This window comes from Rhipicephalus microplus, chromosome X (genome assembly GCF_043290135.1).
Source record: "Rhipicephalus microplus isolate Deutch F79 chromosome X, USDA_Rmic, whole genome shotgun sequence".
NCBI lineage: Eukaryota > Metazoa > Arthropoda > Arachnida > Ixodida > Ixodidae > Rhipicephalus > Rhipicephalus microplus.
In genome coordinates, this window is record NC_134710.1 from 362,155,062 (window position 1) to 362,169,199 (window position 14,138).

The following is a 14,138-nucleotide window of genomic DNA, read 5'->3' on the forward strand; positions in this document are numbered from 1 at the left end:
AAATATTCGCTTCAGAGAATGCTGCAACAGCTAAAACAAGTTTTATTGTGCCTACTCCTTGTTTGAAAATTTTCTTCTTAAGCCACTGTAATGGTCCTCAAGATGACTTTGTGGTTCATTTATACTGTACCCGTTTTGTTCTGTAAATGTGCTAGCTTGCTCTTTCAGGGCCAAGCAAACACAGGTCTACTTAGTATTTGCTGCTCCTTCACACTTGTGTGTCATTGTCATTCTTATGATTTAAGAAATATTACGATTAGAGGCTGTCGATTTGATTGCACACTAATCTGCCACGTGTCAGCGGCGCAGAACCACCCTACAAAAAAGTGGTCTGTAGCTGGATGAGACATGGTTTACTCGGTAAGAACATTTATTTTCTGCGTTGCTTGCTTCTCATGTAGCGTGTAACCCCCGGCTGTGGCGGTCGCATTTTGATGGAGGTGAAATTCTGAAGTCTTTGTACGGTGCAATGTCAGAGCACGTTAAAGATCGCCAGTGGATGGAAACTTCCGCGGCACTCCATTACGACATCCCCTGATTTTGGGATGTTATAACCACAAATCTTGCCACAGGTGTACATTTCTTATTTTTTATTTCAGCTGTACAAGTGAAAATAGCAAGGATCACTACGCTTGTGGTTGCAGGTCCTTGCAGTGCATATCTGGTGGGCTATCTTGTTTCTCAAAATGCCGTAACAACCAGTCGAGGTACATTTTCGTCACGTCACGCAGTTCAAGAGGGACGACAAAAACTAATTCTGCCTTTGCAGGTGTACAAGGTACGATGCCTCGATGATGGCCGTTGGTATGCGGTCAAGGTGGGCAACCGCCAGTTCCGGGGCCCACGCGATCGTTGGCTGCAGCTGCAAGAGGTAGCCAAGCACGAGCTTCTGCCACCACATCCACACTGTGTGCGTTTCATCAAGGCGTGGGAGGAGGATTCCCGCTTGTTCATTCAGACGGAGTTGTGCGAGTGCAGTCTAGCTGCCTATGCTGATCGACACCACAACTTGCCCGAGAGTATTGTCTGGGAGTTCCTGGTCGACCTGCTGCTGGTATGCAGACTTTCAGTACATTTAAAAGAGGTAGTACTAACTTCGGGTAGTAACTTCTTGTCGCATACATTACTACCCGATCGCAAGTTAATTCCCGGAAATGGTACAAACTTGCGAGGGTAATTAGGAACGTTGCTGTTTTGACGTGCTATCTGTATGATAGGGCAGTGAACTACTACTAAAGAATAGTAACAGGATAGTCCCAAAAAGCAGGAGCACTTCAAGGACTTTGAGAATTGTATTGGCAGAGAGGTCAGAGTGAAAATATTCAGAACTCTTTTTCTCTCACCCCTTAGTGACGCTGTGTCACCGTCTTGGAATTAACGTAGCATACACCAAAAGTTCTTTTGCAGCGCATAGGGCATAGGGGTAATTCCTAATGTGGTAATTGAACACGCCGAACCCACAGAGGGGTGAACGACTTCAAGATATCAGTGACTGCCTCACAGAAGCGCAGTTGATACGCTGATGACATTACCAATCACCATCGCCAGGACGCTACCAGTCACTGCGGTGCTGCCAGTATACCAGCCCAACTATTGGCCGTTTCTCGAGCCCATACTTGGAAAGCTAAAGGCAGCAACTGATGGAGGTGTGGTTGTTGTACGACAACCTGACGATCATCCTCCGCCGACGACGACGCCGCAACAAAGCCGAAAGCACCCGCCGCAAGACGAAAGCGGCCTTGACGTCCAACTTTCCCAGACTGAAAAAGATTCAAGATTCTACGTGCAATGAGAGAAATAAACCTAGCTTGCCATGATCCGATGTCGCAACTCAACTAAAACGGACGATTACAAACCAGCGACCTCGAGGTAAAAGACGACGGCCACACTGTCACTGCTCTCGTCGACACTGGAGCTCACTATTCCTTCGTCAGTGGGCCTTCCCTGACGAAGTTCAAAAAGTTTCGGCCATCTCTTCAAAGGGATCCCTGATGGTATGCGAAGCAGCAGTGTTGCCCACGGGTGGCATCACTGATAGAACGACGCAAACGCGTATGTTGTGGTGAGCACTACAAGTTTTGATTGACGCAATGGCTAGCGTAGGTCTCGTAGTTGACAATTACAGATACGTTACAGAGCGTACGATAAGCGCGTATAAAGTTTATTTTGCGTAAACTGACAAGTCCGTCGTGCAGCGAGTGGTGGTCGCGGCAGGTGTTGGCGGCAAACGAATGAAGCGGCAGCTGCGGCCGCAACGGCGAACGCGTGACAAGTGAGGGAGAGCTACGTCAGTGCACACTGCGAGGAGAACATGAACTAAATGCGCCAACACCTGTAGCACGCGGTGTGTTCGTACGGAGGGACGGCGTTATACATGCAAGTGAAAGAGCTCCTTCACATTTAATGGTGCACTGAATGGCAAGACCCTTAAATTCGGGCCACTGCAGATCACTTAATAACGCCGACTGGAGTCTCCTCAGCAAGAGTCATCATTAATAACCATACTTATCCAGCGAGCTTTGAAATCCTGCAGTATGACTTGATTATGATGATGAAGATAAGTGAAGTTTAAGGTCCCAAAACTACGATATGATTATGAGAGACGCCGTAGTGGAGGGCTCCGGAAATTTCGACCACCTGAGATTCTATAACTTGCACCCAAAACTGAGCACGCGGGCCTACAACATTTCTGCCTCCATCGGAAATGCAGCCGCCACAGCCGGGATTTCATCCCCGCGACATGCGGGTCCGCAGTCGAGTACCTTTGTCACTAGACCGCCACGGCGGGCACAATATGACTCCAGAGTTATGATACTTGGGATGAACTCCCAAAGACAACATGGCGCTATCACCGACCTGAGCACCGAGTCAATACCACTAACATCGGAAAACACGCTGACGATCTCCACAAGGCTAAAAAATTGCGCTTTAGGTGTGCTTCAAGACGGCGACAACACTACGCCTTGCTCAAGCGTCATCGCTTCCGTCGGCACCAAAACAACGTCTTTGAAGGTGTCATGAAAGGCAACAATGGCCTCTTCCTTAGCCGTCAGACTTTCCTCGCAAGAGACATCGTCGAGCTGAGTCATGGGAAATCGAGGTATAGGTAACAAACTTCTGCAATGAATACAGGCACCTCAACAACAGTACGACGATATCCTACATGGACGAATGTGTTGACACCAGTGTACATTTTCCCCTTTCAGATAGTTTCCAACGTGCCTCGAAGAGTCGATGTTTCCAACCATATTTCGACATCAACCCACGCCTTCTGAAACCCATGCAAGACCAGCGCAAAACTTTTCTCCTGCAGTTCAGGAACTGCTTCTCATCGTTGTCCAGAACTCGACAGATGCCAGTCATGAAACGTCATATAATAACAGAAGAAAGTGGCAGATCAATCTGGCAGACCTCTTTTTGGGTTCCGTTGCGAGAACGTGAAGCCGTAGAGGAACACCTCCATGGACCATTTCCCCGAAGGGAACCCTGATGAGATGCGAAATAGCAGCGGTGCGCAAGGCATTGACCCCGTTGAAACGGGCGTCGACACAAGTGCTGGAAGAACGGTTTGAAGCGAAACTCGATGTAGCGTCTACTCAAGTAAACGTCTGTCTGACACGCAAAGACAGTGGAGGTGTGACGCGTTGAAGACGCTTCCACTCGGCTTCCTTGGCTCGCGTCTCGTCGGTGTTATCCACGCGCCGTCTCTATTCTTGAACGCAATCAGCATTCTCGACTCTCACCTCGTCAGTGTCGCTGGTATTCCACTGTCGATGCTTGCTTTCGGCTTCCCTGGCTCACGCCTCGTTGGTGTGGACGTCTTCATTTGCAAACGCGTTCGGCTTCGCTGACCCTTGCAACGCCGGTGACAGCCGGGAAAGGTACATGCACACTTGCGGAGACAATTCCATGGTGGCGTCCCGCCCATCGGCTCGATCACGTAGCTAACATCAGAGGGCTGTCCACATTGTCGATGCTTAGAGAGTGTTGTTAGTTGTTCATGAGGAAAAGGAAGAAGGCACCTAATTTCTGTCTGTCTACAGGCGAGACGGCGCAGTGCCATTAGAGATTCTCGAGCCGCCACCTGCGTGTGCACCCACTGGCTTGTGCCTTCTGGCCACCAGATGGGAAGAGGGGGCGTGGGTGAGATGATGCCCAAGTAAGGAGTGTGCTCGAGCGTTGCGAGCGGTGAAGAGAGTGAGGTGAGTGAGCTGACACATGGCAAGCGCGCGGCAGGCGAGGAATAGGTACGTCACCGATTACTGCTAGGAGTGCGGGAGCTAGTTGGCACTGCTCAAACATCTACGACGAGGGGAGTGATGCGGACGGAAGGAGAGCGTTAGACATCTAATCCTTCATCTCTATCGATGTGCAGATCGAAAAAGCTCTCTTGCTCTTATATTTGGTCAGTGGCATCGCAATTACACAATGTACATTTTAATTCCTCGATGATACCGTAAGTCCTCGGGAGAATTTTCTCGTGGCAATGGTCATACCTCGCATCCACTGAATTCACTTCATTTGCCCCCTCTTGAGAGCAAACGGATTTTAAAAAGCACTCCCACAATTACTTATGTTTGATGCAATTGTTCGCAGCAATTTTTCAATCAAAAACAATGCAGTGGAAGCTGGCCTTTTTTTTGCAAAATGTGATGACTAGCAGACAATAAAGGAAGCATGGGACGCGCTTTTCTGTCTCAATTTAGCGATATCAGACGTGCTTGAACCTGCTTTGTGTGCTGACACCGACTTCATCGATCCTTCACATCTAAAACCGGCAAAATGCTACGCGATGACATAACCCAGACGAGCGACCACCGCCGTTACAATTTTTGACGACACGACGACACGTTATGGACTACCAGCCCGGCGACTGTGTTTTAGTGTGGATGCCGATACATTGATGTAGCCTCAGTTAGAAACTTCTCCGACGGTACATCTAACAGTACCAGGTAGTGCGGTATCTAGGTACACTAGGCTACGAGGTTGTCTGCGACGGCATTTAGAACTCTCAACGGCAGCATGCGCACCCCAATACGTTTCATACGCGTTAACGTACACAAGGACTCTATGCTTTGTCATTTTCAAGTTATGGTGCGTTGTTGTTTGTGCTTATTATTCTGCTTGTTCTTATTGCTGTAATGTTTTTATTCATGCATTTCCCCCCGTGTTCTGCTTTAACCATCGGCATGAGTCTTTTTGAGAGGGGGCAAGGCCACGCATGGTTCTTATTTTCACTTCTGTTCTATTCGGTCTTCGCCCATAAAGCCTGTCAGGACGTCTCAGGGAGAACTGAGCATAATTGTTTGAGAAGGTCTGCTATTACTGTAGACCATTCTGTTAAGATTACGCGCTTGGCATGAATATACGAGATTATTCCAGAGCTTGCGCGAGGACCAGTGGTAAGGCTGGAGTATTGAATAGCGCATGTATAAATACCGACGGGCTTCACCACTTGTCAGTCTATTTACTCCCGAAGCTCTCTTCGCCGCTATCAGTGCCAGTGTTTTGCCGTAACATTACCCTCAGTTTTCTGGCCACAAGTTCAGCCAAATAAAGTTTTATATTCAACAGCCTGCTGACTTCATGAACGTCACGACCCCGTGGCAATACTTTCGAGTAATTCCGCCTTAGTTGGAGTAGTTTTTAGGTAATGAAAGGTTACTAGCGGTGTGCAAAATTTAGCTACCAGTGCAGTTGCTACATTTTGCGTGTTCTCTTCAGGAGTAACTGTAACTTTTGCTGTGTACGTGACAATAGCGACATTGGCTTACATAGGGAGAATTGTCAATTTACACGGACAATGTTTAACTTGTATCTTTAGGGACATATTTTTATTCTCTACTATACTTTCTATGATTTGGGCCTTACCTTCTCTCTTCAGGTTCCATGATGCGTCGCTAGAGAAAGTACACGTATTGAGGGTGTACTGATCCAATATTCAGTGCTGGATATTGGCAAGTAACATTTGGCAACCATGATACGTCGTCCATGCCAATATAAATTGTTACCACTAAATATTTAGTTCAGCTTAAAGCATACTCCCTCCTTTCATATAAACTCGTGAAAATGCACTTATTCTGAAGGCCACAAACTTCCGGGAGTCGCAACTTGGAAGAAAACACTGAATACGTGCATCCCTAAGTGCATTTCAACGCTTGTTAAAATGCGAATAATCTTACTTGCCCGAAATATATATTACTCAAATGTAAGGGCTGTTTGATGCATTTGACAGCAAGTGAATTCCTCGTTTACTTCAATGCTTGTCCTTGCAGATGTCCGGGGATCCTAAGTTGTAGCACCCGATGGTAACTGCGTTCTACTTGTAGACCGAGAAAAGGTCCTTTTCTTTAGGCTCGTGTAAATACCATTGCAGGTGTTTTGTGTTCCATGGCATTCGCTAACGACATGTATAGTTATACACAGAAGCGTCCCGTCAGCCTCCGAGCTCAAGTGAATGTGATGGGTAGTCCTGTTTTTGTGTCGTTCTGTGAGATGCATGAAGCCTCTCTGGAAATAACGCCACATGGAACGATCTTCATGACTCTAGTATTGTGCCCCTGTTGGTGTCGATTGTAACTCGCATGCTTTCGGTGACAGGTAACGCATCTAGTCTAATTTCCCCTTCACAAAAGCACCTAGGGAAGGGGGAAAACCTTGCACTGATGGCGAGACGGAGCGTCAAGATGAATGCAATCCTGCTTCCAGAGCTCTTTTTGAAGTGTGTCAAGTAATGCAAATTGTAAAAATTGTTTCATGAAGCTGAAATGTCTCTTCATAGCAGTTGCAATTTTGTGTGATAGATACTAATTATGAGGGGAAAACAGTTTTATCAAAAGCTTTTTTTTTCTCAATTTTGCTTTTTTGTGCCAAATGAATATGTAAATAATTGGTTCGTATGTACAGTTTGAAGTAATGTTGTAGTTTACTGGCTCAATTACGCTTGATAATGGCTTGGTTCTTGCCCCTGCTAGATTTCACAAAAGAGACATTGTGTGTCAATGCACGCCTTTTTTACATCTTCGTCTTGTCGTAGCAGCAGGTTTCATCTATATTACACCTGCTGCATTTCCTTGTTTTATATAGTAGCAAGCTGTTTACGATAGGTGTCAAGCAGTATAGTCATTCCAGTTGTGCTGTCGCAGGGCGTGAAACATATGCACAACCATGACCTGGCCCACCTGGACATCAAGCCTGAAAACATTTTCATCTCCAAAGATGGCTACTACAAGCTAGGTGACTTTGGCCTCGTGCTTGACCTCAAGCAGGTTCGTAATGATTCAGGTCTCGAATTTAGTTTCTATAATTAGAGGTGTAGACTACTGTCAAGCCAATAGCAGACCTGGATTTGATCCTTGTATAAAATTTCCCAATACCTTAGCTCATTGAATCGTTCAAAGCCTTAAGAAAGGACATTACCGCTCTGCTGCGGCTGTATTTTCTTGTCTACGCCTCAATGAATGATCGATTGTAGTGGCGAATGTACTTAAGGCATGGCTTTCTCTTTGTCCGCATCCATCCGCTACGAGAAACCTAAATAGAAACTGAACACCTGCGCAACAAAAACCAAAACCTCTGCGTAAAACGGATGTCGCTACATCAATCAAGTATATGAGAAAAGAATACATGATCACCTATGCAGTCTGTCTGTCAGTCTTTCATACTAGTCGGCGACTTCAACGTAGACTTCAAGGACATTATTACCGAGAGCTCCACCCCCTCGTCTTCATTAACGTCGTCCACATGGGACAATTTTTTCTCTTTCCTCTCTGTATCAACTGTCAGTTCGTCTTTACGGTAACGACTGTGAAGTTTGCATTATTGTTTTTCATGCCTTAAAAAACTACTTTTTCATTGCTGATTTGATCGCTGCTATGTGTAGTTGTAGTTACAGTAATGAAATAGTGCTTCAATGTCGCTGCTCAAAGTGCCTCATTCAGCGAAAATTGCTCTGAAATTGCTGTATTGATATGTCACCTAATGTGGTCACCAGATCCTCCACGTACCAGCCCCGGACCAGAACGGGAAAGACACTTCTTTCGACGTTGACACTACAGACATTGCATTATGGAATCGATGGTATTGCTGCTACGTTTCGTCACATCTACAGTTCCTGAATGCCGTTTTGTGCTCCCTTGATCGAAAAAGCTCTCTTGCACTTATACTTCGTCAAAGGCATCGCAATTACACAATGTACATTTTAATTCCTCGATGATACCGTAAGTACTCGGAAGAATTTTGTCGTGGCAATGGTCATATCTCGCATCCACTCAATTCACTTCATTTGCCCCCTTTTGAGAGCAAACAGATTTCAAAAAGCACTCCCACAACTACTAATGTTTGATGCAATTGTTCGCAGCAATTTTTCAATCAAAAACAATGCAGCGGAAGCTGGCCTTTTTTTGCAAAATGTGATGACCAGCAGACAATAAAGAAAGAATGGGACGCGCTTTTCTGTCTCGATTTAGCGATATCAGACGTGCTTGAACCTGCTTTGTTGGCTGACACCGACTTCATTATGCATCAAGTGTTCAGTGATGATGTTTCTTAATGTGACTCCAAAGTGCGCGCACGCTCTCGATGAACGTGCGTCCAAGTAATGATTATTCACAAGACTGAGAAAAAATCGCCACCATATTCTCAAAGTGAATGATGGTACAGAAGCATGTTCGAAGGTGCACCAGGCGTTTTTTTGGCCTGACTATTTTTATGGGAAGGTTTAACGAGCCGGAGGATGTGTACACTCCGTCGAAGGCAGCGCTGTCGGGTACGTTTCGTGGCCGCCACTGCACAGTGTTAGCCACGTCGTTCGGCGCGTTAACCACCTGCCTTTCATGCCATACTCGCCACTGCCGTGAGTGAAATGTCCACAGCTCATAAATGGCAGACGTAAAGCTATCGGGCGTTTTTCTACAGGGTGGCGAGAAGGCAGGTGAGGCTGCTTGGGGGACATCGGTGCCCGTGCGTAACACCCATGGCAGTGCCGTTGTCTGAAGAAGACACGGCACTCTGAGGCACTTGTCCCACAGTCTCACTTAAGTCATCAACCCATCATCAGCCATACTTTTGCGCTAGACAGTCAATACTCTGCCAAGGCGGCCACCGCTGAGCGCCAGGAGCCGAGCAGATGCGGCCTGCCTCATGACATCCAAGCATTCCAGTCCCGACAAAGGGACTACCCTTCGGCGCGATAGCTTCAGTCAGTGCACACAAAGCAGAGGTACCATGGCAATGTCGCACGGCAAGACGCCGTGAGGAGGATGCGAGCGCGCGGAAGCCTTCATGGTCGCGCTGGGCGGAGCCTCTATGTGCGTGCTGCCCGCCTCCTTCAGCGTGCACACGAAGGCTCTTTGACGCCCGGGGAGGGGGGGGAGGGGGGGGGCACCATCCAGCAGCTTTGTTGAAATTTCCACGTTAAGCGGCGAGCGGAAAAGTGTACACCAGAAACACTGGCGTACATGCCGGCTACCAAGCCTCGCCGCCGGGCAAGACGTGAGCACTAAACGCTTGCTCAGTGAGCTCCTGAAAGCAACATAACTGAAAGTGGGCCGAAGATTGCGCAAAGTTCTTGCTTTTGATGATTGATTTGTGGGACTTAACGTCCCAAAACCACCATATGATTGTGAGAGACGCCATAGTGGAGGGCTCCAGATATTTCGACCATCTGGGGTTCTTCAACGTGCACCCAAGTCTGAGCACACGGGCCTACAGTTCCGCCTCCATCGGTCGGAAATTCAGCCGCTGCAGCCTGGATTCAATCCCGCGACCTGCGGGTCAGCAGCCGAGTACCTTACCCACTAGGCCACTGCAGTGGGGCGAAGTTCTTACTTTTTTTTGCGCTTACGATGACGAAGCCAAGTAACACTTACTAGGCTTCGATGATTCGCTTTGGCACATCCGAGATGTCCGCATCAGTGAAAGGCTGCTCTGTCTGGTATCGGGCTTGTCCTCAAACTTGGCATTGTGACTTGGGTGGAGCAGGTTATGACTAGGCGTGGGCTGGACACCACAATAGGTGCAATATTTCTGAAAAACACGCTGCTTAATATTTAAAATAACACCATATTCCCAAAAGTAACCCTGGCATGCGAAGCAGAAGTGTGGCCAACGCTTGAGTTTGACCTCCCTGGTTCGCGCCTTGTCGTTCTTGTAGGTGCAATGTTGCCATTCGCCAATGTTTTTGACATCGCTCACCCGCGACACGCCGGCGACGACCAGCTTAGGCCTTATCAGTTCAGTGGATGTTTCGGCGGGCGAAGAGTGTTGTCTTCTGGCGTGCTGTCAATTTCAGTAAACGAGTCAATAGTACGTACCCCTCGTTGTGCGATGGAGCTTTGCAAAAAGTCGAGTGACGCACGACGCTAACACGGGTGCTGTGGTGAGTGCCTGAGAATTGATTTGAAGCGATGGCTGGGGTAGGTCTAGTATGAGACGAGCACAGGTATATTTGAAGGCGTACGTTAGGCGCGTGTCAGTTTTCTTGCATGTGAGCCGATGGGTATGCGGTGTAGCCAGTGGCGGTCGTGGTAGGGGAGCGAGCTGCGGGTGTTGCTGCCAAACGGACGAGGTGGCTGGTCCAGGCGCTGCGCTCAGTGCGCGGCAGAACGGAGAGAGTGCCCTCAGTGTGCACTGAGAGGGTAGTTGACGCAACACCACCAGTAGGAAATTCATTCCAGGCCGGGTGCTCCCGTTGGCCCGTGAGTTTAATTCATCAGTTAGGGGCCCACGTCTGCGCTAGACGCTAGATGGCGTTGTTCCCCTGCGCGGCGTAGGTAGTGCGTGGGGAGAGGATGAGTAAACGGCTGAACATTTTATATTGTTCTGTAAAGGGCTCCACCCTATTTTAGAAGATAATGGCGCCATTTTTTTCAAAGCATTGGTGTTTAGGGACAATGGAGGCAAAATAGACGTTAAACGGATAGAAATAACCAGAAAGAGGCTAACTGATTGGTGGCTACAATCGAGGCACGAGTTAAACTTAATCCTTAAACACACAGTCATAGTACCTAACGTTATGGCTAGGTGGCGTGAGCCACCGCCTGATCTAAAGGGCACAGCCGGATACGTCCATCCATCCATTCATCCATCCGTAAGAAGCCTCGGCAACGCGGGCACGTTTGGATGCTCTGAGTGTTGGTGGCAAGAATGTACGCAGTATATTATTTGTTGGTCTTTCAATGTTCGTTTCTGTGTGGAGTTCAGCAATGGCGAGTGGCCTCGGTGTTTATCGCGTGTTATGTGCGCTGAGCAGGCTCAGGCAGCATTAGAATAAACGGCGAAATGCCAGGAAAGTGTTGCATGTCATGCAGTAACGGCAATTGCAAGACAGGCCCCAAGGTGCATGTTTTCTTTTTCCCTCACGCCGACGAAGCAAGGCAAGCGTGGATACGTGTTATTCCACGTGAAGGCTTGGTTGTGTAAGGGAACTCCAAGGTAAAATGTTTCGAATGTGTTATGATTTTCTTATGCAGCTTGCTGGTTAATGTTGCGGCCTGAGCGTTGTAGCTTGTACCGTGTTACGCCTAAACACATCAAGCAAAGCCCTGAATGTGCTGTTGTTACAAGGTAGCCGTACTGATGCTAGGATATGTTTCTTTTGTTTAGGTGTGGAGAGCGTAACTTTAAAGTCAAATGCGTTGTTCGGGAAACTAGCTATATTGACGAAGCCAGCGGCTGAACAATGGCCGCACTGCTATTACGTTTGAGGCAACGAACTGAGGCAGTACCGTTGGTATTCCCTAATTTCCCAAGCTACCTGCCTACACAAAGCTGTAGTAGAGAGGCCCCAGAGAGCAAGCGAATGCGCTTGGAGGCCACTTCGCTTGAGAAAATGCTCGTCGAGTCAATTGTCACGGCCAAAAAAGAGGACGAAGCGGATAATCTTTGAGATTGGAAAGATGTCGCAAACTGCATTTGAGTACAAAATCTCACAATTTGGCATGTCATCAAATGCAATGGCCATGTTATTTTGGCTCACATTTGTAACAATGACGCTTATTCAATTAAATACTCTATTGTAAAATTCGACTTCAGCCTTACAGTAAATGTCGCAAAAGCATCAGTGAAGCAGCTCTGGTCCGAAACGGTACTTCTATCCACGATCGACAGCAAACGACACCTGCTGCAGTTACTGGAAAGAGTTGAGAGGTTCAACAACAGACATCTTCGAGACTGTCGCTTCTCTTCTGTGCGAGCTATCCACAGCGCAAGAAAACACACGGACCATTCAACTACTTGCTTAGCAAGTGAAATATTATCAACAAAAAGAACGACGGTGCTACTCTGTAAAATTTATAATTCACTTCGGCATACTATTTACTATATCGCCTCACGCAGACAAGTACATGCGGATTCACGGTACCATCATCGTGGCCCACCCTAGAACCATTCGGTCAATATATTCGTTTTTTGGAATGAACCCCGAACCATAGAGTCAATAGAATACATTTCTCCGCTATATGAAAGCTGTTTCCCACACAAACATTGAGAAAAAGAATTTAGTGAGTCCAGACAAAGTGCACTTCGAATCATTGGAGGCAAGAAGAACCTGAAGCACTACGACGAAACCGCTAGTTGCATTGGAATAATAGTGAGATGGTGGGAATTCGTTAACCTAAAAAATCCTTTCAAAGGACTAAGATTAAGAAATGACCTGCAAAAGCCCGTCTATGCTTCTCCATTTCACCTCAATGTTTCGTTCTTGTAGAATTTTTTAGACTGGTTTGAGGAATTGAAACAAAGGAGAGCAGATGTCTATAGATAACTTATTGAGACACATGGGGCTCTTGTTCAGCAGACTCGGGTCTTCATTGAGCCTCGCCGCGGTGGTCTAGTGGCTAAGGTACTCGGCTACGGCGGCTGCATTTTCGAAGGCGAAATTGCTGTACGCCGGTGTCCTCAGATTTTGGTGTACGTTAAAACACCCCAGGTGGTCAGTTTCTTCCGGAGCCTCGCCCTACGGCGTGTTTCTCAATCATATGGCAGTTTTCGGACGTTAAACCCCACATATCAATTAAATTTGGTGTTCATTGAAACTTGCGCATATGGCTTTCAAGAGCTTAATTGTGCTTCTTAGAAAGTTCCCAACAGAACTTCCGGAAAACCATTTTGGTTGTAACCGACGACTGCCTGGCTCGAGGTATCATTTGTTTATAAGAAATATTTACGATTGAGAGAACAAGCTGCGACTGCCAAGCACACTACCACAAATTGGCACGGTGTTCGCACTCTATAACGACAGAAATAAAAAATTGGAAGAGCTCCAAACGTAGGTAGCAGTGCCAAGTGAAAAATTCAACGTATTTGTGACCGAGGAGATCCTCTCAAAAGTAAGGATGTCTTTCCAGTGGTTTAGTATGTTGCTGGTGACTCAGTGCTCATCGCTGTGAAGAGCTGGACCGACAAATGCAGAGAGCTCCTCACAAGTGACAAGACTATCGCAGTTTCTCCCGAAAATCACATGTACAGGCTTTTGGGAGAAGTTGACACGAGAGGACTGGTTTACCCAGCAATAGCAGCTGTGAATGTGGTGGCTTATACACTGCAAGCAAAAATTTGCCCAAACGCGAGTTACTCCCACATATGAGCCCCCAAAACTCCCCTACCCCAAATATTTACTCCCTGGTACGGAGTGAACTCTGCACGTGTCGTCGTAAGACGCCCCCTGCTTAATGACTTACATTATGAACAATATGACCTTGTTAAACTTCCCACGGTGTTTCAGGTGACATGGTTGAAACTCCCTACGGAAGTTTTAAAAACCTTTTGGTCGCGCCGTGTGTGTGTGTGTGTGTGTGTGTGTGTGTGTGTGTGTGTGTGTGTACGGGCATCAGTTTTAACGTCCGTGGTAAACAGCAGTGTTTTGAGTGGCTGACCATGTGATCATCTGTCGGCAGGCAACAAAATTATCAGTGCAGCAAAATTCGCAACGACTGGTGTTTAGTGCGAAAGTTTCAAGATATTTCGCATAGTTAAACTACGCAGGACATCAATCAGTCCAATTTCTCAATAAAACGCCGCGAACGACTCGCTTCAAAGGGCCGAGTTCCCAAAATTCTAAAGAATAAATAATAACAAAAGTAAGCTGTTTTGATTGTCAGCGATTGCCCCTGGAGTTTACTGTCTAAAACCTATGCAAC

The 14,138-nt window shown here is 47.1% G+C and overlaps 1 protein-coding gene across 1 annotated transcript in view; it reads left to right on the plus strand.

Moving 5' to 3' along the window:
• LOC119161966 (membrane-associated tyrosine- and threonine-specific cdc2-inhibitory kinase-like) overlaps positions 1 to 14,138 on the plus strand; it is a 101,873-nt gene that overhangs the window by 43,538 nt on the left and 44,197 nt on the right. Inside the window, exons 4-5 of the mRNA XM_075879907.1 lie at positions 770 to 1,054; positions 7,146 to 7,268. Coding sequence (XP_075736022.1) covers positions 770 to 1,054; positions 7,146 to 7,268 — 408 coding nt within the window. The remainder of the gene's footprint in view (positions 1 to 769; positions 1,055 to 7,145; positions 7,269 to 14,138) is intronic.